The following is a 25,599-nucleotide window of genomic DNA, read 5'->3' on the forward strand; positions in this document are numbered from 1 at the left end:
AAAAGTTATATAAATGTTTAATCACTATGTTGTACACCTGAAGCTAATATAATACTGTATGTCAATTGTAATTGAAGAAATAAATAAAATAAAAATAATCAGTACAGGTTTTCAAAGGCTGATTTGAGCAGACAAAAGAAAAAATCAGCAAACTTGGAGATAGGACAATGAAATGAACAAGTCTGGGAACGACAGAAAAAAAAGACAAGAATAGGGAACAGATCCTAAAGGACTTACAGGACATTCAAGCTGACCAACATGCCCACTGAAGAAAACATGGCTGAAAACTTCCCAAATTTGATAGAATACATAATATAAACATCCAAACATCTCAACAAACTCCAAGTTAGGTGAACTCAAAGAGGCTTCTACCAACACACATTATAATTAAACTTGAAAGCAAAGCACAAAAAGAGAATTTGGGATTCTCAATAATAAGCAGATTTCTCATCAGAAACTTTGAAGGCCAGAGGATATCGAGATGATATTTTCAAGATGCTAAAAGAAAATTATCAATTGAGAATACTATATCCAGCAATGCTGTCCTTCCAAAATGAGGGAGGAATTAAGACTTTCTCAGGTAAACAAAAACTGAGAGAGTTCAGTACCACTAGATCTGCCATGCAAGAAATGCTAAAGAGAGTCCTGCAAGTTGAAATGAAAAGATACTAGTCAGTAACTCCAAGCTGTATGAAGACATAAAGATCTTACTAAAGGTAAATATATTTGCAATTATAAATGCTAGTATTATTGTAACAATATTGTGTAACTCCACTTTTTATTTTCTATAAGATTTAAGAAGGTAATACGTTTAAGAAAACAATCATTCTAAAAGTTAGTATTAATGTAATTTTGGTTTTTAAACCCATATTTTATTCTACATAATTTAAGATATAATGCATTAAAACTTTTATTAGTTTATATTTTTGGACACAATATATAAAGATGTAATTTTGTGTATTAACAACTGAAAGGGATGGAGGACAGAGTTGTTAAAGAAGCAGAATTTTTGTATGTTATTGAAGTTCAACTGATACAAATTCAAGATAGAATGTTATAAATTTAGTATGGTAAATGCAATCCCCATGATAACCACAAAGAAAATAGCTAAAGAATATACACAAGAGAAAATGAGAAAGGAAATTAACATTCATTATAAAAGAGAATAAAATCAGAAACCCTAAATTGGAAGGAATGATAGAGCTCATTTAATCCCGAACTTTAGTTTTATAGATAGATGAGGAAACAGACCCAAAGAAAGTAATGTCGAAACTACAACCTGGGTCTCCTAATTTGGAGTCCAGTAGTTTTCCCATCGCTTCATGTTGGCTTCTCATGTGGAAGATGAAGAGTACATTCTGGTCAGGCTTTCTTAAGAATCAAAGATCATTAAGTCATTGTCATGCAGGGTCTCAGCTCCCACTCCCTGCACAAGAACGTAGGATATGGTAAGGTCAAAAAGGAACACCAATGGAGACATAGATAGGGGAATCATACCACTATATTCTAGATGGAGGCTGGTCGAGACACAAAAGCAAACATCCACCAGTACCCCAATGCGGGGTCTTCCTGCACCACCATCTCACTGGCGGCTGGGTGAGACACAGGAAGTAGGGTCAACACGATCCGCAATCCACCATCTGCGCTTGCTAACCCCACTTGCTAGCTGCAATCCGCTGCCCACTTCTCTGCCAACCAACCGAATTGCTAGCTGCAATCTGTCATCCACTTCTCTGCCAACCAACCCAAGCCCCTAGCATAGCCACAACAGTTATATTAGTGGCTAATGGCTGTTACAGCTGATGGCCATCTAATAACCGAGCCAGCACCTTTCCATGTGATGCCGAGAGCCTGGAAATTGCTCTCTGGGACTCTGTCCCCACAGTCATCATTATTATTAATTAATACTGTGCTTTTTTTCAGTGTTTTCTCACATGTTTCAATTAAACCATTCCTTATCTCTTGATATAAGTAGCCATCATCCTGGCTGGGTATACTAATATCACCTCCTGTCATTTCTCTACTTAACTCCCTGGGAGGCCATAAGGCTTACTTTCAGCAGCAATAAAGTGAAGAACATGAGAGATTCCAGTCCTGGTTCTTTTAGATTTCTTCATGATTTAGGGCAAATCACTGAAAGTCCGACCTATTCAGTTGTTTGGAAAGTTAATTTGAGTTAGATAGGTCTAACATGAACAGATTATTTCTAAGTTTCCTCCAAGTGCTATTACAACTGGATGCATGGCATAATCAGTGTTTTCAAGATAATCAAATCCATCATAACATCAGTTTATCTAGACACCAAGTGTCATGCAGGGACTATAATCCTGCTCCCCACACAAGAACGCACAAGGACATGGTGAGGCCAAAAACGAACACCCACAGAGCCATAGATAGGGGAGTCATACCACTATATTCTCGCTGGCGGCTGCGTTGAAGACACAGGAAGCAGGAGCCACATGATGCGCAATCCGCTGTCCACTTCTCTGCCAACCAACCAACCCATCGCTAACTGCAACCTGCCCTTGCTAGCTCAGCCATATCAGCTATATCAGTGGCCAATGGCTAACTGGTTACAGCTAGTAGCCAACTAGTTACAGCTACTACCCAAGCCCCCACCTTTCCATGGGAGGTCAAGAGCCTGGAAACTGCTCTCTGGGACTTTGTCCCTATACCAAGATAACTTCTTAGTCCACCTCACCAAGAAACAGCATACCTTTTCTTGTTTTTAAAATATATGAGTATTTGAATTACTGAAGTCTAATTACTTCCATTTGTCTCTGTCGTGCGGGGCGGCCTGCGGGGTCTCTGCTCCCGCTCCCCATACAAGAACACAGGATATGGTGAGGCCAAAAAGGAACACCCACGGAGCCATAGGTAGGGGAGTCATACCACTATATTCTCTCTGGCGGCACTATACTCTCAATGGAGGCTGGATTCACACTGTCCGCAAACCGCCATCCACGCTTGCCAGCCCAGCCGCCATCTTCTTGCTAGCCCCCATTCTTTCTCTTCTCTCTTCTTTGCTAGCCTAGCCACAGCAGTTATATTAGTGGCCAATGGCTCACTGGTTACAGCTGACGGCCAACTAGCCACAGCTGATGGCCATGCAATCACAGTTGGCCATTTACTACCTGAGCCAGCACCTGTCTATGTGAGGCAGAGAGCCTGGAAACTACTTTCTGGGGCTCTGCCCCCACAGTCTCCTACCCAGCATTAAACAAACACAGAAACAAATTCCTCTAGAATTAAACTTATCATCAAAGTGTATTGTCCTCTTTACTTTTTCTCTTTACCTGTCTCTGCATTCCTCTATGTCATGCAGGGTGTCATGCGGGGTCTCAGCTCCCGCTGCCCCGCCAGAGTGCAGGATATGGTGAGGCCAAAAAGGAACACCCACGGAGCCATACATAGGGGAGTCATACCACTATATTCTTGCTGGCTGCTGGGTTGAAGACACAGGAAGTAGGAGCCACACTTCCCGCAACCTACTGTCTACTTCTCTCTGCCAACCAACCTCACCTACTAGCAGCAATCCACAGTGCCTAACTGCAATCTGCTCTCACTAGCTCAGCCACCATCTTGTTTCTAGCTCCCATTTGCTGCTAGCCTAACCACAGCAGTTATATTAGTGGCCAATGGCTCACTGGTTACAGCTGATGGCCAACTAGCCACAGCTGATGGCCATACAATCACAGCTGATGGCCATTTACTACCTGAGTGAACACCTTTCCATGTGAGGACGAGAGCCTGGAAACTGCACTCCTGGCTCTGTCCCCACACTCTCCCCTTCTTCATTTCTTTCACCTCTCTGCATTCCAGTTCATATATCTCTCTACCCTTTTTTAAATATATAAATACTTCAGTTAATTTTCCAAATCTTCTTTAGTTTTCTCAATTTTCTTGATGACTACCAATGATTGCAGTAGGTTCAGAAAGCTCATTAACTAATCCCCTTAACGTCTTAACGTGGCAAGCACATTAACCTACTAAGTCATTCTGTATGTACTTGATTGCCTGAGATGTGCAGACCCTAGTGTCTCTTTTGGTCAATAGCTGTATTTTTGCTGTTTCCTATCATTCTTAATTGCATGCACACTGCCCCTTGATTTCTGCTAAGGCTAAGCTGTAGTTGCTTGGCAAATTTTCAATCTTGTTGATCTTTCTCCCCTGACTGATTAGTTTTATTTATTTATTCAATTTTTAAAATTGTAGCTTTGGCACACCTGCTTCAGGGTAAGAGCGCACAATTAAATATATTAAAGTAAATACACAAAACACAGTGATTACATAATTAATCAGTTTTAAGTAGTATTAAAAAGTTGCTGGACTGAAAACATAACAGTTAGAGAAAGAATAATTTTAAGAGTTTGAAACCATTTACATTATTTAACTTTTTTTCCTCCTAAATTTTATGTTGTATAGGGTGAAAAAAAAGTATATAAAATTTAAGAAAAAAAAAACTATTATAATTGTAATACACAATATATAACAATAACAAAGATGAATACAAGTCATGTGCATACACTTTTTTGGCACCCCTAGTGTGTGTGTGGGTGTGTGTGTATGTGCTAGAATATACAAAAATATTAATTTTTATACCTTTCACAAAATATAATAGCTTCCTCACATTGCACTATGCATGAGGACACTAGAGAAACAATTGGTGGATTATTTATGGGAAAGCTTTTGGGTGACCCAGGTACATAATAATCTTCTTAGAGTTATATTTTTTACTATATTCCTATATTAGTATATTAATGTCAATGATAACTGATCTGCAATAGTATGTTTAACTACATAGTTTCATTGTGTTTTGCTATCCTGTTTTCAATTTCATTTTTGTATACTCCCTCTTTCTTTGCGGAATGACAAACATTGGAAGGTCATGATGACTTCATTTTCATGTGATTGAAGTTGAGTCAAGTTCCATAATCCAGGCAATGTCTTGGAGCTCAATTCTGGTAGAACAATGTCTAGAATACAATATTAATAGCTCAAATCATTACTGTTAACTTATACCTATTTTCCTAATTCCATTTCCTCTCCTTTGCTTAAGACTTTATTCTATTAGTTTTATGTTTTCGTCTTATATTTTCATAGATCCATTCTTTTCTGGCTTCCTCTTGCTCTTCACCTAAGAATTTTCTCAATTAGTGCCATCTTAAAAAATACAAACATAAAAATGTTAAATAAATAAATAAATAAATAAATAAATAAATAAATAAATAAAAGCTTCCAGCAGTTATCTGTCCCTTGAATATTTCTTCCTCTCTTCCCCATCTCTTTCTCCTTCCTTTCAACTACAAACTTTAGGAAAATTTAGTCTATGCTACCATCTTTTCTCTGTCACTGCATAATAAGTATTTGGCTCACTATGGTCTAATTTTTTTCCTTCACCTTGTTATTAATACTGCTTTGGAAAAGATATAAAGCTGCCTTATAAATGCAAAATCCAATAGGCACTTTAAGGCCCAGTCAACCTGAAATTTCTGCATTATTTATAGTCATTGGCCATTGAACTTTCAATTATTCAAAAATATTCAAGGACATTTTTAGCCTAGTGGGGTATATGTATAAAGAGCAGGCAATTACAACACATGTGAGTACTGCTGTAATTTCTGTATTCATAGAGGAATCTGGTGGAAATTGCTAGTTGCCACCCAATATCTATTTTCTCTTCATAAAAAACAAAACTGACTTAACTGGGGAAAGCAATGTGCCCAGATTAAAACATACACACATACACACAAACAAATTTTACATTTCGCAGTATCCCTTGCAGTTATATACAGCCATATAATTAAATTCTATTCAATAACATGTAAAATAAAGCATTTGGAAGAGACATACAGATGTAAGAAATGTTTGCTTCTGTTTCTTATCATTTCTACTGTTTGGAATATAAAAGCTAGAGCTAGAGCTAAAAACATATTTTGACTCTGATAGAAATGAACGCCAGAAATCAAGGATGAGAAAGCAGAAAGACAAAAGTGCCTGATTCCCTGTTGACTCTGTGAAGCTGCCATAACAGTCTTTGTTTGCCCATTCTGAGACTCTTTTTACGGAGACAGTAAACTGCCAGTTTGTTTAACCTACCACAACCAAGTCTTTGCATCTGATATAGGCACATTAGAATATCTTCTGTGTGGAAAATTTTTCTTCTAGATCTCTATGCTGTATTTTATCTTATTCAACAAAATTTCACTGGATAGTCCCATATATTTCTCCTTCATACTTGTCTCCCGACTTCCAGAATGATATACCCAACTTCTCCTAGACCTTCATTTTTGGATGCCCCTTAGTCACTTAAATTTAAAAAGAAGAATCTGCTTGAATTGCCCTATGCTTCCTAATCTGCTCTCCTTTATATAGCATATAGCTTTTGGTTAATGATGGCACTGTTGACTAAGTAAGCTGCCAAATCTGAAAACCTTGGGGGAAAATCAATTATTCTTTCTCCTTCATCCTTAACATTCAATAGATCATTGACACTAATAACTCTTAGCTCAGAATTTTTTCTTGCATGAATACACTGCATTCCACTCTCACCAACATTGTCTTAATCTAAATTTTCACTGTTATTCTATTGTACTATTTTTTTTAAAAAAGTAAGTTCCTAATAGGCCTGTCTTCCACTCCCTCATCTTTCCAATTTATCACCACCTTTTCAAAAACAGTTAGCTTCCAACTACAGGGATCTGTTTACGCCCAACTCAAAGTTAGATTTTTTCAATTAATTCAGTTGCTTACAGAGTAAAGTTAAAATGCTATAAATGATCCTTTTTAAACAGCCCTACTTTCATTTGCAGGTTCTGTTTTATTCCTCACCCTCCCCAATACAAAAACCAACAGTACCAAGTATAATTGTTTGTAGTGACATCAGATCATTTTCTATTTCCATAAAATTCTTTATATTTACCCATTCTTATCTTTTTATTTCAGTTGTTCCATCTATCTTGAAACTTTTTTTTCTCTCCTTCCACTATAAGAATACATTTGATTTTACATGTTAATCAAGGCCCAATTAAAGTTAAGCTATTTATGGAATTTTCTCTTGCCCATTTGCCACATTAGTGGATTTATTATTTCCTTAACCCTTACTATGTGCTTTTGGGCATACCATTATTTCATAATTTATTATATTATTTTGGAGTCATTTTTGTACATTTAGGTGTATTCTATATGCATATTTGAGCATCTTAAAGGAGGCACCATATACTCATCTTTTCATCCCCCAGATGTTCTAAGATGCCTGGCACAGAGAGGATGCTCAATTCATAGTTGGGTTTTAAAGTAACTTTGGTTTCCTTATAAGTAAAACATGTAACTTAAGGATAAGTACTTGCTGAAAAACATAAGGAAGATTGGAAAAGTATTTTAATTAAATTGTCTATTATGACAATGATCTTCAAATTTCTTTATGCTCTAAGTTTATCTTCTTTACCCTAAACCCTAAAGCACTCTGCCTATTCACTCCAGAAATGTACTCCCTTCATACTTAGTTCTTTTTAATGAAATATATTTGCTAAAATAAATGTTTCATGAACTTAATTTTGGAATGCACACTTTAGTGAACTTTGAATAATCTGCAACTGAACATCAGCAAACTGTAGTTTTGAGTACAAAATCTCTATAATTTTTAATGAGTTTCTCAACATTAGAAACACACTTATTACTTTTCAAAAGACCTTATAGTAAAATAATTGTCACCTTGTCACTGATACTGCAAAAATTAGAGCATCCTCGCTTGAAAAAAAGAAAAAGAACACGATAAGAACTCAGGATCACCAAGAGAGTAAAGAAAGTATGCTTTGGCCTAAGCAAATGAAAGGCATTTTAAAAGCTTTTCATTGCAGATAAGAATAAGTTCATCACCACCAAACCAGTATTACAAAGAAATGTTAAAGGGACTTCTTTAAGAAAAAAAAGGAGAAAGAAAACTACATAAATATGAATAATAAAATGGCAATAACTATGTACCAATCAATAATATCTTTAAATGTAAATGGATTAATTGCTCCAATCAAAAGACATAGGTAGCCAAATAGATTGAAAAGAAAAAAAAATATCCATATGTATGCTGTCTACAAGAGACCCACTTCAGATAAAAAAACACATAGAGACTGAAAATAAAAGGATGGACAAAAGATATTTCATGCAAATGGAAAGAAAAAAAACAAAGCTGGGGCAGCAATATTTACATCAAATAAAATAGACTTTAAAACAAAGGCCATATGAAGAGACAAGCAAGAAGATTACATAATAATAAAGGGATCAATCCAACAAGAAGATATACCTCTTGTACACATTTATGCAGCCAACATAGGAGCTCATAAATATATAAAACAAATATTGATGGACATAGAGGGAGAGAACAGTAATAGTTATAGTAGGGGACTTTAACATCCCATCTATATTAATGGCTAGATCTTCCAGAGAGAAAATCAACAAGGAAATAACAGCCTTAATGGACACATTAGACCAGACAGGTTTAATGGACATTTTTAGACATTTCACTCCAAAGGAGCAGAATATACATTCTTTTCAAGTACACATAGGACATTTTCTAAGCTGGACCACATGTTAGACTATAAAATAAGTCTCAATAAATTTCAGAAAATTGAAATCATATCAAGCATCTTCTCTGACCACAATGGTATAAAACTAGAAATCAATTACAAGAAAGAAAAACAAAAAAACAAAAACTAAAAAACAAAACATAAACACACAAAATCTAAATAACATGCTACTAAACAATCAATGGATTAACAATAAGATCAAAGACCAAATCAAAAAATATCTTGAGACCAATGAAATACAAAACACAACATCCCAAAACCTGTGGGTTACAGCAAAAGCAGTCCCAAGAGGGAAATTCACACCAATACAGGCCTGCCTCAAAAACAAGAAAAATCTCAACTGAACAATTGAACTTTACACTTAAAGGAACTAGAAGAAGAAAAGAAAACAAAGCCCAAAGTTAGTAGAAGAAAGGATATAAAAAAGATCAGAGCTGAAATAAGCAAAATAGTTTTTAAAAAATCATACAAAAAAGCAATGAAAGCAAGAGCAGGTTCTATGAAAAGGTAAACAAAATTGATAAACCTTTAAATGAACTTATCAAAAAAGTAAAATAAAATAAAAGAGAAAGAGGATCTACATAAAGAAAATTCAAAATGAAAGAGGAGAAATGACAATAACAACACAGAAATGTAAAGGATTATAAGAAAACACTATGAATTAGTCTATGTAAAGAAAGTGGACAATCTGGAAGAAATGGATAAATTGCTAAAACATGAAATCGTTCAAGACTGAATCAAGAAGAACCACAAATCTGAACAGACCACTCTTAAAAAAAAAAAAAAAAACAGATTCAGTAATCAAAAACTTCCAACAAACAAAAGTCCTGGACCAGATGGTTTCACAGGTGAATTTTACCAAACAGTCAAAAAAGCATTAATGCCTGTCCTTCTCAAACTATTCCAAAAAACTCAAGAGGAGAGAAAACTCTCAAGCTCATACAAGACTAGCATTACCCTGAGTCCAAAGACATTACAAAAAAGAGAAAATTATAGACCCAGATTTCTGATGAACATAGATACAAAAATCTTCAACAAAACATTAGCAAACTGAATTCAGCAATACATTTAAAAGATCATATATCATGATCAAGTAGGATTTATTCCTTGGATGCAAGGTTAGTTCAATATCCACCAATCAATTAACATAATACACCACATAAACAAAATGAAGGAAAAAAAAATCATATGATCATATCTATAGCTGGAGAAAAAACATTTGACAAAATCCAGCATCCGTTTATGATTAAAACTCTCAGGAAAGTGGGAATTGAGGAAACATACCTTAACATAATAAGGGCCATATATTACAAACCCACAGCTAACATCATACTCAATGGGGGAAAGCTAAAGTGTTTTCCTTAAGATCAGGAAAAAGACAAGAATGTCCACTTTCACTACTTTCATTCAACATAGTATTGGAAATCCTAGCCACAGCAGTCAGATAAGAAAAAGAAGTAAGAGCCACCTAAATTGGAAAGGAAGAAGTAAAGCTGTTAATGTTTGCAAATGAAAATATATTACATAGAAAGAACCCTAAATATTCCACATAAAAACTATTAGAACTGACAAATGAATTCAGTAAAGTAGCAGGAAACATAACTAATATACAGAAATCAGTTGCATTTTTACACATCAATAAAAAACTATCAGAAAAAGAAATTAAGAAAACAATCTTATTTACAATTGCATCAAAAAGAAAGAAAGAAAGAAAGAAAGAAAGAAAGAAAGAAAGAAAGAAAGAAAGAAAGAAAGAAAGAAAAGAAAATACCTAGAAATAAATTTAACCAGTGAGGTAAAAACCTATACTTGTAAAATTATAAGATATTGAAGAAAAAAATTGAAGAAGATAAAAATAAATGAAAGCATATATTGTGCTCATGGATAGGGAGAATTAACATCATTAAAATGGCTATACTACCCAAAGCAATCTATAGATTCAACACAATCCCTATCAAAATACTAATGACATTTTTCAAAGAACTAGAATAAATAATCTTAAAATTTATATGGAACCACAAAATAGCCAAATAGCCACAGCAATCTCGAAAAAGAAGAACAAAATTAAAGGGATTACCAGATACTAAACTATACTACAAGGCTATAGTGATAAAACAGTGTGGTACTGGCTTAAAAACAGACACAAAGATCAATAGAACAGAATAGTGAGCCCATAAATAAACCCATGCTTATATGGTCAGTTAATCTATGACAAAGAAGACAAGAATATACAATGGGTTTATACAAGAAGACAGCTTTGGGAAAACTGGACAGATACATGCAAAAAATTTAAACTATTCCATCTTCTTACACTATATACAAGAATAAACTCAACATGGATTAAAGACTTAAATTAAGACCAAAACAGTAAAACTCCTAGAGCACATAGGCAATACATTTTGTGATATTGCTTTTTGTAATATTTTTTTTCTGATATACCTTCTTGGGCAAGTGAAATAAAAGATAAAATAAACAAATTGGACTACATCAAACTACAAAGATTTTGCACGGCAAGGAAAACTGTCAACACAAGGAAAAGACAACCTACTGACTGGGAGAAGATATTCATCAATGATACATTCTATAAGGAGTTAATACCCAAAATGTATAAAGCACTCATACAACTTAACACCAAAAGAACCCCCAATCAATTCAATTAAAAAAATGGGCAGAGGACCTGAAAAAACATTTCTCCAAAGCAGACATACAGATGGCCAATAGACATGAAAAGATGCTCAGTGCCACTAGTTATCAAAGAAATGCAAATTAAAACCACAATGCTGTATCACCTCACAGCTGTCAGAACAGCTATCATCAATAAGTCAACAAACAATAAGTGTTGGTGAGAATGTGGAGAAAAGAGAACCCTTGTGCACTGTTGGTGGGAATGCAAATTGGTGCAACCACTATGGAAAACAGTACGGAGGTTCCTCAAAAATTAAAAATAGAACTACCTTATGACCTAGAAATTCCACTTCTGGGCATTTATCTGAAAAATCCAAAACAGTACTTCGAAAAGATATATGTTCCCTATATTTGTTGCAGTGCTATTCACAACAGCTAAGATATGGAAGCAACTTAAGTGCCATCAACAAAAGATTGGATAAAGCAGAAGTGGTACATATATACAATGGAACATTACTGGGCCATAAAAAATTAAATCTTACCATTTGCAACAACATGGATGGACCCGGAGAGTATTATGCTAAGTAAAATAAGTCAGGCAGAGAAAGAAAAATACCATATGATCTCACTTACATGTGGAATATAAAGAACAAAATAAATGAATAAACAACAGAAGCAGACTCATAGATACAGAGAATAAACTGATGGTTGCCAGATGTGAGGTGGGTTGGGGATCTGTATAAAAAAGGTGAAGGGATAAAAAGGTATAAATTTGTAGTTACAATATATTCATAAGGATGCAAAGTACAGCATAAGGAATATAGTCAATAATATTATAATAACTATATATGGTGTCATAACTAAGTATGGTGGGTACTAGACTTATTGGGATGACCACTTTGTAAATTATATAAATGTCTAACCACTATGCTGTTCACCTGAAACTAATATAAAATAATACTGAATGTCAACTGTAATTAGAAAAAAAAAAAAAAAAAAAGATCCACAAAAATCAATCAATCAAGCTTTACAATCTACCTGCAAACAGGTGGCAGTAGAGCATGTAAAAGGGGGCATGCTTCCTATTTTTCAGATTTACTTTTTTCTAAAGGGAAATTGTGGCAAAATGATGACAAATAGTTTTGGATTTGCAATGTTATTCCTCGCTTTATATAATGACTCAGCTTTTAAATTGTAAATCATGAATTCTAAATGGCTTGTACTTAATCTACCTATAAAATATGTAAAGTTTATGAATTTGAATCATCATCCCAAACAGGAAGGAATACAAACTCAATTCATATATTTGGAGGAAATTATATTTTGGAGGGACAATCAACAGTAATATATTTCTGCAGCAAAATGTATGCTGAACTATCAATTTATTTGAAAACTTAGTTTCAGACAACATGAAGAAATAGCATATAATTATAAATAAAATTTATATTGATTTAAACCTTGTAAATGATGGTGTGTGAAATTAAGAAAACTAAACAGAAGATAGATTTAGGTATACAAATAAATACATTTTTAAAACACTTTTAAATAGCATAATGTTAAATGAGATAATGCAAACAGAATGTCTAATAATACAGAATAAAGATACAATACTTTAAAATGTGTATATAAGCATACACATGCTGTGTGTGTATATGCATTCATGAAAACATGCATGTATTCATACACAATATTTCTGTGTGTATAGATTGTGACTACTTAAAGCATATTCCTTTGAAAAGTGACAGGGCATCAATATTGCCCAGTTTGTGTTGGTTTGTATATTTTCTTTTTTTGTTGTTGTTTTTTGCAAAATATAAATATCAAGGAAATTGAACCCTATCTCTAATAATAACTACACATAATTTCCAAATTATTCATTTTCGATTTGTGCTTCTCAGTGTCATCATAGATTCAAGGTTTTCTACCTAAACAGAGAAACCATAGGCTTTTGTAGGTAAATCCCAATTTTGACATTTACTCGTATGATCTTGGGGAAGCTATTTAACCTTTCTGAATTTCATTATTTTCAAGTATTAAAGCAAACAAAACAAGTAAATAAACTATCTAGCATGCTATTGTGAAGATTAAATGAGATAAAATATAGGCAAGAGATAGACAGTCAATAAGGATTAGTTCTCTGCCCTCTACCCTTGATGGTAATTCTTTGCTTATGTCTTTAGAATTATGTTCTTTTTAAGAGTGTTAGTTTATTGAGGGAAAACCCAATGTCAGGCTATCAAGGTCCTACATATTACAAATTTATAAATATACTGTTGTAATTTTCAAAAATTATAAGTCTAAATTTATAAATCTAAATTCCTAGAACATTCATGATATCTTACATTAACTTAAATTTATAATCTCGGTCCTCGTCCTCCTTCTCAAAGTCACTGATAACTGAATCCAATATAGATATAAAATATTATTTTATTACCAAACTACTCTAAAGAAATGATCTACAGTTATTAAAAGATGAGAAGAAAAGTTAGACATTATTTTTACCATGGTCATTTTAGAGCAGATTGAATCTCAAGGTCACCAAAATATTTATGAAAGTTCCTGTATATCTATAATGTTCTACCATACTCCACTTCTACAATTACATGTGGAAATACAAAATTTCAAGACCTTCATTTCTATGTTATAGAAATGAATGATGGGTAAATAAATATAAATTAATAATAATAAAACAATTATTTTATTAATTTACAATCCCAAATTATAGGATTCAATTCAGAGTTCCATCTGTACTCTTTCTGAAGTCTGAAAACTACGCTGTAAATTAACACTTATTTCTTATCCAGTGGCTGATAAAACCTGATTCATTCTAAAATCTCTGAAGTAAATAAAAGCCAGTTGTACCTACTTAACATCTCTTTAAGAAATCTGATAAGATTTCTCAATAGTTCAATGACATGTAATTTTTTACACTCCAATTGAGCTAGTAACCTACAGGGACATATAAGATTCGGTAGAATGAGGAGGGGTGTAGCTGCTTTGTTTTCATCATCTTCTACAGAGGCTGGACAGTACTCACAGCTGACATGATGAGCTCTCCCCCCAGGCTCTGGATCTCAGCTTTAACTTGACTGCAGATTTTCAGTTGGTGAGAGTAGAACTTAATCTGTTCTAGGTAGGCCAACAAATCCTGTTTGCATGATGGATCTGGACACTAAATACGCAAAAAAGATAGAAATGGAAATAGCAAAATAAATAATAAGTAGATCAAAATGACTAAATATTGACATTATGATACCTTCTCAGACAGCAACTTTATTTTCATTGTGCCCCACTTTTCAGATTAAGCCCATGTTGATTCTGATACGCTTCTGCCATTAGAAAAATTTATTCATGTTTTGACCTTAATTACGTCAGCATAAACAAAAGAAATAAAGGAATTTCCAGATGTGAAAAGATACACAAAATAATGTCTTTAATTTATGATAAGGTTAGAAATCTTCAGATTACATTTTTTGGTAAATCTAAATATGTAATTATTCCTTTGACTTAAAGTTGCTATTAGAATAATCCTGGGAACCTATAGTTCTGCATTGTCTGAGCTTCGTTATTTGCTTGAGTATTAAAAAAACACACAAACATCTGCAACAAAACATATATTATGTTCTCTTACTTTCAGTATTTCATGCCTTAACTATTACAGACAAAATAAATCATTTTCACCTCAGATAACAGCTGTGGATCTACCTGGAGCCAAGAAACAGATGGCATCCATGTTTTAGAGACATATCAAATTTCTTTACTAAAAGCAGTATCCTACATTATATTATCTTCTGTAAGGAACTTCCTGGAGTACAGTTTTGAGCTTCATCATAATGTGATAAATATCTGTGATCAGTGTTTAATATTTGTGTACTTTCTCCTATGCAGTTATAATAGATTTTTAAAACCTCAACAACTTAATTCTACTTTAAATACATTTTTGTAAGGATGGTGAAATATGGAGAGTGACATTTTGAATTTGAATTTTTTTTTTTAGTTTCAGGTGTAAAAAACAATGTAACAGTTAGACATTTACACCCCTTACAAAGTGATGACACCCCCTCCACCAATCTACTACCCCTCTGACATCGTGTATAGCTGTTACAATTCCATTGACTCTATCCCTTATGTTGTATATATATGTGATTATACTCATAGTTGACGTTCAATCTTACTCAGCTTCAGGTGTACAGCACAGTGTTCAGGCATTTTATGCAAAAGTATCCATTGGAACATTACTTATAATAGCAAAATTTGTAAATAATTAAATGTCCTACAATAGTGAAAGATTAAATGCTCTCTAGTGTGATATTATATAGTCTCAAGAAAATAATATTTTTAAAAGTTGTGGTAAAATGTTTCTTGGAAGGTAAAAATTCAGTATTTAAAATTTCATATAATGCCTCAAATTGTGTAAAAAATATATGGTTTCAATTTGTGCTAAAAAATATAATACTGCAAAATAAATATGTGAAAATAGTAAACATAAGACAACCAATAATTTTCATTTTCCTCATATTTTACATATCTTAAAATAAACACATTACTTTTCAAATTATACAAGTGTTATTATAAAAAAAAAAACAAAAAACAAACTTTAATTCTAGTGGCCTAAATTGCTAATGAAATGTAGGATAAAAAATCAGAACCATTCTATGCATACCTGCTTTTACCTAAAAGTCAATAAGCTGGAATGCTGTTGGAAAATTCCTGAGAATCTCATTCTCTTTTATATTTGCTAAATGTACTAGTCTACATAGGTCCAGAATGTGTGGACAAGTTGAGAACCTGTGACCCTTGAGTAAAAGATAATTAACAAAGGTAGCAAAGAAATCAATTCTTCTGCAGAAATACTACCAATCTGCTAGATAAGCATAGACATATGAATGGATACAAAGATACATGATAACCAGCCATAGTGACAATCAGAGAAGATGATAGATCTTTACTTTAAGAGTGTTTCTTGAATTTTAAGCAAGGAAATAAGGGTAATCCCTCAAATCTCACCAGAAGGATTAAATTGTAACTAATAATAAGAAGAGACATGGGGGAGAAGGGAGAATAGAGGAGGAAGAAGGAAGTTGGAAGGGATTACCCCAATTTACAAATGAAAAAGCAGAAATTTAGAAAGTCTAACACTTTTCACAGGATTGAAGAGCTTATGCCAGAGGCAATATTTGAATCCATATCTATTTGCTTTCAAATCTATTTTATTTTAAATCACTAAACTTAAGAGAATCTGAAGTGTACTTTTTTCATCATAGAATACTGTGGGTTGCATAGTTTCAAAGAAAATTAAAAAAAAAAAAAAAAAAATTATGGGAAGACTATTTCTCCAGCACAATTCTGAAGTGAAGAGTGTTAGATTTTTTCAAAGACCAAAATTATTTACTTAGAATTACCTATAATGATGAAAGGGAAGTTATCTCATTGTTTTACCATAACAGAAAGTTGACTTTCATTAAGCATGTCCCATGTGCCACTCACTGTGCCATGTTCTTTACGTGTGTAATTCTAAGTCAGTCCTCCCAGCAACATTTTACTTAGAACTACTTATTGTCACTGTGAACATTTGCAAACTAAGTTTTTGATAGAGTATATGATTTATCTAAAGATTTGAACTTACTTTTCTCTGTTTCATTCACTGCACAATGATCTCTTCTACATGACATTTATTGAAAACACCATTTTCTTTGTGTGTTCTCCCTAATAGTCTTATCTATTCTTTGTTTTTATGGATGAACTCAATGACAACCCCTGAAATATACAGTGTTTATAGTATTCTAGATGCTTTGTCCATATTAACTCTTTCAATAGTCACACAACTCCATGAGGTAGGTTATTTCATTATCCCTCTTTAGCAAAGAAGGAAACTGAGGCACACAGAGGTTGATTGATTTGTCCAATTAATAAATAGTAGAGCCCGTATTCAAACTCATATCTGACTACACTTCTCTATTTCTACAGTCTGGTCTAGGAACGATATTAGTCTTCCTGCCAGTTATGCCTTATATAGTAAACAGTAATTTGACACATTGATTTGTAAGTTGGTTTACTAAATTGAGACTCTTATCTATAAATTGTATGGAGGATTAGTGTGGATTTTTTTTTCCTTAATGACCAGTATCACTATACAACTTCTGATAAAATTGAACTTGTAAATTAGATAACAGATTCTTAACCAGTAACCAATGTTGCAATTGCCAAATAAAACATACAGTCTCCCTCAAGGGACTCTTTCAAAACCATATTAGAAGAGTTTAGAATTCGGTTAAAGGAAGAATGAGTCAAATGAGTAGAAAATTTGAAGGTGAACTTTGGAAATTAAATGTTATTTGATCCAGATTTACCCTTCATTCCCAGAATTGATGAGAATCGTGGTTACAACTAACGATGATAGTCAAATTTATAACTGAAGCAGAAAAACCCACTAATTGGTAAATTACAAACTATAAAATTTATTAAAACTTTCTTTCCTATTGACACTTGGAAAGCTTTTCTGAGTGAGTTTTGCTTACCTAGACACAGATTCAGGAGAATGAATCATTCCCATTTTAAGAATGCTCTTCTACTATTTGCCAAACCTTGTCTATTAAAGTCAAATAAAATTACATATCTATATGAAAGTAATAGAAAAAGTGTGGGTCCTAGATTTGTAGAACATTCTTTCCCTTGACTTTTTAAAAATAAAATTTGCATAAAAATAACTTTTAAAGGAACTCTGATAGGAACTTTCAGGCAAGTCAAGTGGTAGAATATCATAACACACTTTGGTTATTTCTTAGTTTATTAAGATAGGAGATACTGACCAAAACATCTGGTTAGCTTTTTAATGCACAGTTCTTTTTTTTTTTTTTAATTTAAATTTTATAACCACTGGGACACTCACTACAGGCAAGCAGATGGCATGTTTTCTCATGATAAACCAGCTTTCACTCTTCTAGTAAAATGCTTGGTACCGACACCAAATACGTATTTAGCAATGAGAGGAAAAAGTGAAAACCATTTATTACTTTCAGCTTAAGTTTTAAGAATAAATTAGCAACGTGGATACTTTAAACACGTTTATTCCATAAGATTAGCTTCTCCCCACCCCCGCCCCACATTGGGATATAAACTTTATTTAAGAAACATTTAAAATGACTTTTGCAATTACAGACAACAGTTTAATTTCTGCTAAGCTGGTAAAATTTGTTAACAAAAAGTATTAGGTGTCATTGTGTATTGCTAGGATAGAAATTTCAAGCAACCAATGATAGAAAAAGCACTCTGTATCCATGACCTTTCCCTTCCTAGGACTCATTTCTCTCCCTGTGTACTCCAACCCAGAGGCTATCTCATTTCATCTTCCTCAGGGTCACAGATCATCAATGATCCCATCCTTTTCTTCACTTTTAATATCTTGTTTTCCTAGCCTTGAATCTATAAACATAAAATCTCTCAAACAATAACCCTTCCTCAACCCTGTAATCCCATCTCTCTCTCTCTCTTTGTTCACAAACATGCTTTTTACTGTCCCTATTGTTTTTCTCAGTTTTTGTTCTTGGACATCTTTTTCACTCTTACCTTCTTCTTGGATAATAGTATATACTGCTCTGGCTTTGTCTATCACTTCCAAAATAAAAAAATTACTAAATTTCTATCATCTAACCTTGTCTTCAGAAGCTCATATACCTGTTGTGTTTGCCCATCTCATTGTCTTATCAACATTTCACTCAACACATGAAAACTTCAATTATCTCATACTCCATCTTGCCTACTATAAAACCACTTTTCTTGTTTTATTAACTACCTCAATAAAGAGTGCTTTCTCCCTCTCTCCCATCTATTAAATTTGGTTAGTCATTAATTCAAGATGATTCTACATCTAGAAATCTCAGCATACTTTGAAAGTGTTTCTTCTTTGCTATGCCTATCTTTGCTGCTCATTAGCAAACTGAGGTTTCTAAAACACAGAATAGAAGGGTATCCTAGGGAAATATGGTTAAAAATACAGTGGAACCTTTTAATGATATCAGAGATGAAGGACAGTACAGACTCATATGATGTACACTGACCATGCTGACTTGTGAGAGTTATATTTGAGAAACTACAGTTTGGCAGTTTTCAACACATAGATGTTGTTTTAACATAAAATATATATGCTGTTCAAATTTTGTCATATCTCCCAAGTTAGACTAATATTATCTTGAGTTTAAAAATTGTTTCCAGTTCATTTTTAGTTTCAACTTGGTTTGAACATACAGCCATTGAGAAAATCCTATTAAAATTAAATAATAAATACAATAAAATTAAATAATAAAATGCAATAAAAATTAAAAACAAATATGTTTTCCATCTTCATCAATACTCCTTTCTTTTAGTAAGTGTAAATTTCTGTCCAATTTTACTTTTTAGCTTTATGTTGACTTCCTTGAGAAATTCTCAAAAGGACTGACTTCCCTATATGTTAGATTACAACTCAAAAAATAGTATCTCCTTTCCTGATACCTGAAATTTGTTAACTGAAGAGTTACTTGGGTTGACACAAACATAAAAATGTTTTACCCTAGTATAGCATAAAGATGTGAAAAGGATGGTGAAAAGGTAACTCAGGCAAATTTTGATTATTTAGCATTTTGGTTAAAGATAGCCAGCTATCTGTAAAGAGAAATTTTCATCAATCTTTTTCCTCTCTTTTACCAAATAGCCCTCCTAGATCCTACAACAGGTTACTTTTGGTTCCTAGGGCCACAGTTTTGCATCTATGAAATAAAACTGAATATATCATCATCCTTAAGGCATTTAAGGCATTGTTTCATGGAAAATGACAATGACCAAAAAAGGGGGAAAATCGTAAAACAGCATGCTTTTAACAGCAAACTATTGCTTTAAGGATGCAAACAGATGAAATATTTCAGTATTTATCTATTCTTATTTAATTCCTGAGAACCTGATATGCATTTATTTATATAAAGTATGGGTTCATTAATCTGGAGAACAAATCAAAGTATCAATATCTCTGCTCAAAATAAATTTCAGACAGATAATCGCATCAAAATACAAATATTGTCACAAGATGCATCTAGGATTAAATCCATAAGAGACCGGTTAGAATGACATAATGAACGCTTCAGAAGTTTCATTTTAATATACCTTTATTACAAAAAAATGTTTGACTCTAACAACATCAGCAGGGAAACAATTGAAATGAGGCTACCCATGGCAATATTTTGTCAAAATATCAATATAAATTACATTTGTAGATTGTTTGTTCATAGTTGAGTGCATTGTCTATGATTTGACTTGTAATTCTCTATCTTTTTAAATGTCATCTTTTCTTGAATTAGCATTGGTTTTCAATGTATTTAACACTGAAATTTCATTTTAATTTTGTTAAGTTATGATTAGGTAGGAATACTCAGTAATCTAGATATCTTTGCTTTGGCAAAAAAATTGCAATGAAGGATTATTAGGCTTCAGATACACCACCCCGGGGTTAACAAGTCTAAATTTTTCCTCTCCTTGTAGACAACATTTTAGCAGATGAAATTTTATTTTGGGTCCCACTCACCTCTTTTTTATTCATGGTACATTGCTTCTGCAACTAATTGATTTATTTCTGTGTATTATTCTTTATGAGGTATTATCCAGTTCATTTAAATAGAGGAATAGAAGGAAATGTGTACCAAGAGTATGGAATCTTGGATTTGTAGGAGGGGTACTTCTCCAACTTCCCATTCTCTATGTTTGTTAGGAAAATGTTTAGAAATTGTGATAACAAACAACATCCTGTCCGTTAGGAATATACTGTCCAATGGAGACAATGTACCAGATTTCTGCTGGATTTAAATAATACGGTCTTGGATGACATATGTAACCCACCACAACATCTTAAGACAATTCTAAAGCCAATTCTTAAGACAATTCGAAAGAGAGGTTGAATGATTGGGAAAAAGTAACTTTATATGAGGGTTCTAGATGTTAAAACAGAAGGTTTTTGTTCATCTCTGCCTTGCAAGCCAGGTAATAGCAATGCCTGAGCAGTGAACTCTATGTGCTTACACACAATAAACATACCTACATAAACACTGTGAAAATCACCTTTTTATATCATTCAATTGTATTCTATTATTAAATTCAGGTATTATTCTCTGTCTACATTTTTTAATGTTTAATCTATTAAACAATATGAGAAGCACAGTCCTAGACAATCTCCCCAGATGATCACTATAATGACTCAGTTTTTCTTTTCTCATTTTTGATTCTTCAGAACCCTACCTGTTCAGAACAAAAGTAATTCATTTGAAACTACTTTACTATATGAAGTGAGAAAATCCAGAGAGTCATCCATGATTCTTCATTAGTCAGAGAGGTTGCATGGAAATGAAACAATACTTCTGCTTTCTTCAATACAATTTGGATAATGCTAAAAACAGTGGTATCATTTAATAAATCATTTATAAAAGTACCTACTGTGAGGTCATTTGACCCAATTAAAGGAGAATATTATCAATATAAGAAAAAATTTAAAAATGACACAATTATTTGAACTTTGAAAATTGTGCATTCCAACATAAAGAGAGGCACATTGGTAGGAAGCATTAAGTATTTAAAAAGTTATCAGTACACGTCAATCTGTCTAATACATTATGGTTTCACTTATTCTGTTACTGTTTAGTCTCTCTCATAAAAATGAATGGAATCAAATTCTAAACTATACTTCTGCACAGCAAAAGAAACCATCGACAAAATAAAGAGGCAACCAACTGAATGGGAGAAGATTTTTGCAAACAGTGCCTCTGATAAGGGGCTAATATCCAAAATATACAAGGAACTCATGCAACTCAACAACAAAAAAACAAACAACCCAATTGAAAAATGGGCAGAGGACCTGAAGAGACATTTCTCCAAAGAAGACATACAAATGGAAATAGACATATGAAAAAATGCTCAACATCACGAATCATTAGAGAAATGCAAATAAAAACCACAGTGAGATATCACCTCACCCCAGTCAGAATGGCTATCATCAACAAGACAAATAGTAACAAGTGTTGGAGAGGCTGTGGAGAAAAAGGAACCCTCATACACTGTTGGTGGGAATGCAGACTGGTGCAGCCGTTATGGAAGGCAGTGTGGAGGTTCCTCAAAAAATTATGAACAGAATTACCATATGACCCAGCAATCCCTCTCTTGGGTATCTACCCAAAAAATCTGAAAACATTTATACATAAAGACACGTGTGATCCAATGTTCATTGCAGCTTTGTTTACGGTGGCCAAGACATGGAAACAACCAAAATGTCCTTCGACAGATGAATGGATAAAGAAGTTGTGGTAGATATACACAATGGAATACTATTTGGCGGTAAGAAAAGACGATATAGGAACATTTGTGACAACATCTTGAGAGTGTAATGCTGAGCGAAATAAGTCAGACTGAAAAAGCAGAGAACCATATGATTTCACTGATATGTGGTATATAAACCAAAAACAACAAAAGAACAAGACAAACAAGTGAGAAACAAAAACTCATAGACACAGACAATAGTTTAGTGGTTACCAGAGGGTAAGTGGGGTGGGGGGTGGGAGATGAGAGTAAGGGGGATCAAATATATGGTGATGGAAGGAGAACTGACTCTGGGTGGTGAACACACAATGGGATTTATAGATGATGTAATACAGAATTGTACACCTGAAATCTATGTAATTTTATTAACAATTGTCACCCCAATAAATTTAAAAAAAAAATTCTAAACTATAGAAATCCATAGGAAGATTTGGGTTTCAGTCGTTTATTCATACTAGATTTTGAATTATATTAGGATGGAGTTTTTTTGTTTGTTTTCTGGTGCTTGATAGAGTTTGTTTTTAACTGTAAATACTAAATACTAAGACAGATTAATAAAATGTTTATAATGTTTAAAGTGGCAAGCCACTGAATACATACATATATTAATATACATATATACATATATATGTATATGAATGTTTTAAAATATTTGTTATTATTGCCCCTTATTTGTTTTTCTACCCTTATATCCACAAATATAATATCTAATAAGAAAAAGTTCTTCATGTTCCAAGAAACAGAGGACAAAAAGAGTAAATAATAAGAAGCAGCCCGATACAGTTATCCTCAAAGTATGTAAGCAAGAAATAATATGGAATAGTTGCTATGCCAAAAGGAAAGTGCTTTTTCCCAAATGGAGATAAATATGCATTATAAAGTTGAATAATATCAAAACTGCAAAGTATACTATATTCTCAGTTTGAAATATTAATTAAATATTTCAATACATTAAAAAACTGATCGATTTTTCAATTGAAGTTAGATAAAATGTAACTTTGATAATGTAGTTGCTGCTTAGAAAATTGAAATGTAGATGAGAGAAGTGTAAAAAAAGTGTTTAAAGCATTAGACTCTATAAAAACTATAAACTTTCACATTTTACATCTTCACTTTAGTACATTAATAATCACTACATGTCTTGCAATTTTACATAGAATGCCAGTATATATTGCTGATACAGAAAAGCTAACATAGTAGAATTTTGGAAAGTATTGATTTTTGAAAAGCAAAACTAAGAAATCTAAGGCGTCAAGAAAAGAAAAAAAAATAAACTATCATTGGTTATTACAGCCAATTAAAATAATTTGAGTATATTTGAAACTCAAAAAGCCGATATTTTAAATAATTTGAATGTATTTGAAGCTCAAAAATCTTAGAAATAGGGAAATATGACCACTATTACTGATACTCTAAGAAATAATTAAGCTTCCTTAGAATGAACTGTCCACTACTTGTGTATTAATTATTCAATAAAATTAAAAAATAATTCAATAATAATAAAAAACAATCCAACAGAGAAAAAACCCAACTTTTTTCTAATCATACTGAAATGGCAGGACACAATTAGCATAGACTTTCATCACATCTACTTGTGGAAAACTCACCTGATTTGCAATCTGCCGAGCGAGGACATCCATCCTTGATCCTGATTCTGATATCATTTTAGCTGCATAAATCACATCAGTTGTGTGCTTTAGTGGCCCTTTGCCCCTGAAAGTAAAATAATGCATGTGACTTGTAGTGGTTCATGCTAGCGCGCGCGCGCACACACACACACACACACACACACACACACACACACACACACGATTTGCATCTGAAAAGTACTGGCCATTAGCTTTACATACTTCAGTTTTAGACAGGCCTTAATTAGACTTTGGTACTAAATGAAAAAAAAAGTGAAGGCCTATTATAATAAGATTCAGAAAATACTGACAAGACAATGGACTATTTATTTGATCTTCATTCCCAGGTTTTTCTTACAGCAACCTCAGCCCAGAATTACTCTTGGAGGACATAGATACCTCAAGGCAGAAGTATTTTCCTGATCGTGGGAGGAAACACGCGATTTTAAATATTATATATGTTCAACAGTGTGTTTTGATCAGCAAGGGCTACTTTTAGTCTTTCTCTTTTTAATCCTTTTTCACAGTCTTTCAGTTAATTGCATTTTATTTTTATCACATTGTAGCTCCTCTACAATTAATTCATAGAAATATCATAGTTGAGTATGAATCTGGAGTCACACTATCTTGGACTTTATCCCAATAACAGACCACTTCTTTCTATTTGTGTAAGTCAATCAAGTTACTTTGTGCATCAGTTTGCTTGGTGGTAATAGGAGCATCTGCCACATGGAATCATTCTAAGGATTACATGAATTCAATTCTATGAAGTGCTCAGAACATTGCTTTAAACAAAGCAAGCATTCAAAAATACAAGTTGTTATTGGTGTGATGGTTACTTTAAAATAATCTTGGTTCCTAATGCAATGAAATAAAAGTTGGGTTTATTTAAGGATTTTGAACCCAAGGATAAAAAAGTACACTTCTTACATTTTTGTAATGGGATGAGATAAGGAGGTATTTTGTCTATCTTCTCTTCCCTCAAATATAAATAATTACCTGAATAAATGTAACTGTTCCAACCACCTAAAACCACTCCTCTACCTATTTATTTATGTCCAATTCCTAACCCTCTACTGAGTGTTCTAATTATTTGGGTTCTGTTCCTGGTTCCTAGTAGAAAATACAACCCTGAAGGCAGTGCTCACTAACACAATTGTTTTGATGCTTCCACAGGCGTGAGGTGAGTGAGGGAGGTGGGAAGGAGGAATAAATTTGTCAGGGTGACAAAAGGAAAATTTTTTTCTTATTAATTTTTATTAAATTTATTGGAGTGAGAGTGATTAGTAAAATTATACAGGTTTCAAGTGTACATTTCCATAATACATTATCTATATATTGCATTGTGTGTTCACCACCCAGAGTCAGTTTTTCTTTCATCACAATATATTTGATACCCTTTATCCTCTTCTGCCACTCCTCTCATCCCATCC

At 33.2% G+C, this 25,599-nt stretch overlaps 1 protein-coding gene across 5 annotated transcripts in view; it reads right to left on the reverse strand.

Moving 5' to 3' along the window:
* Window positions 1–25,599, reverse strand: part of CTNNA3 (catenin alpha 3) — a 1,442,547-nt gene that overhangs the window by 44,522 nt on the left and 1,372,426 nt on the right. For all 5 annotated transcript variants that reach the window (XM_019731774.2, XM_074339503.1, XM_019731775.2 and 2 more), the window contains 2 exons: window positions 24,146–24,251; window positions 14,245–14,379 (listed from right to left, as the gene is read on the reverse strand). In XM_019731774.2, the coding sequence (XP_019587333.2) occupies window positions 14,245–14,379; window positions 24,146–24,251 (241 nt within the window). The remainder of the gene's footprint in view (window positions 1–14,244; window positions 14,380–24,145; window positions 24,252–25,599) is intronic.

The sequence above is a fragment of the Rhinolophus sinicus genome, linkage group LG07 (assembly GCF_036562045.2).
Source record: "Rhinolophus sinicus isolate RSC01 linkage group LG07, ASM3656204v1, whole genome shotgun sequence".
NCBI classification, from domain to species: domain Eukaryota; kingdom Metazoa; phylum Chordata; class Mammalia; order Chiroptera; family Rhinolophidae; genus Rhinolophus; species Rhinolophus sinicus.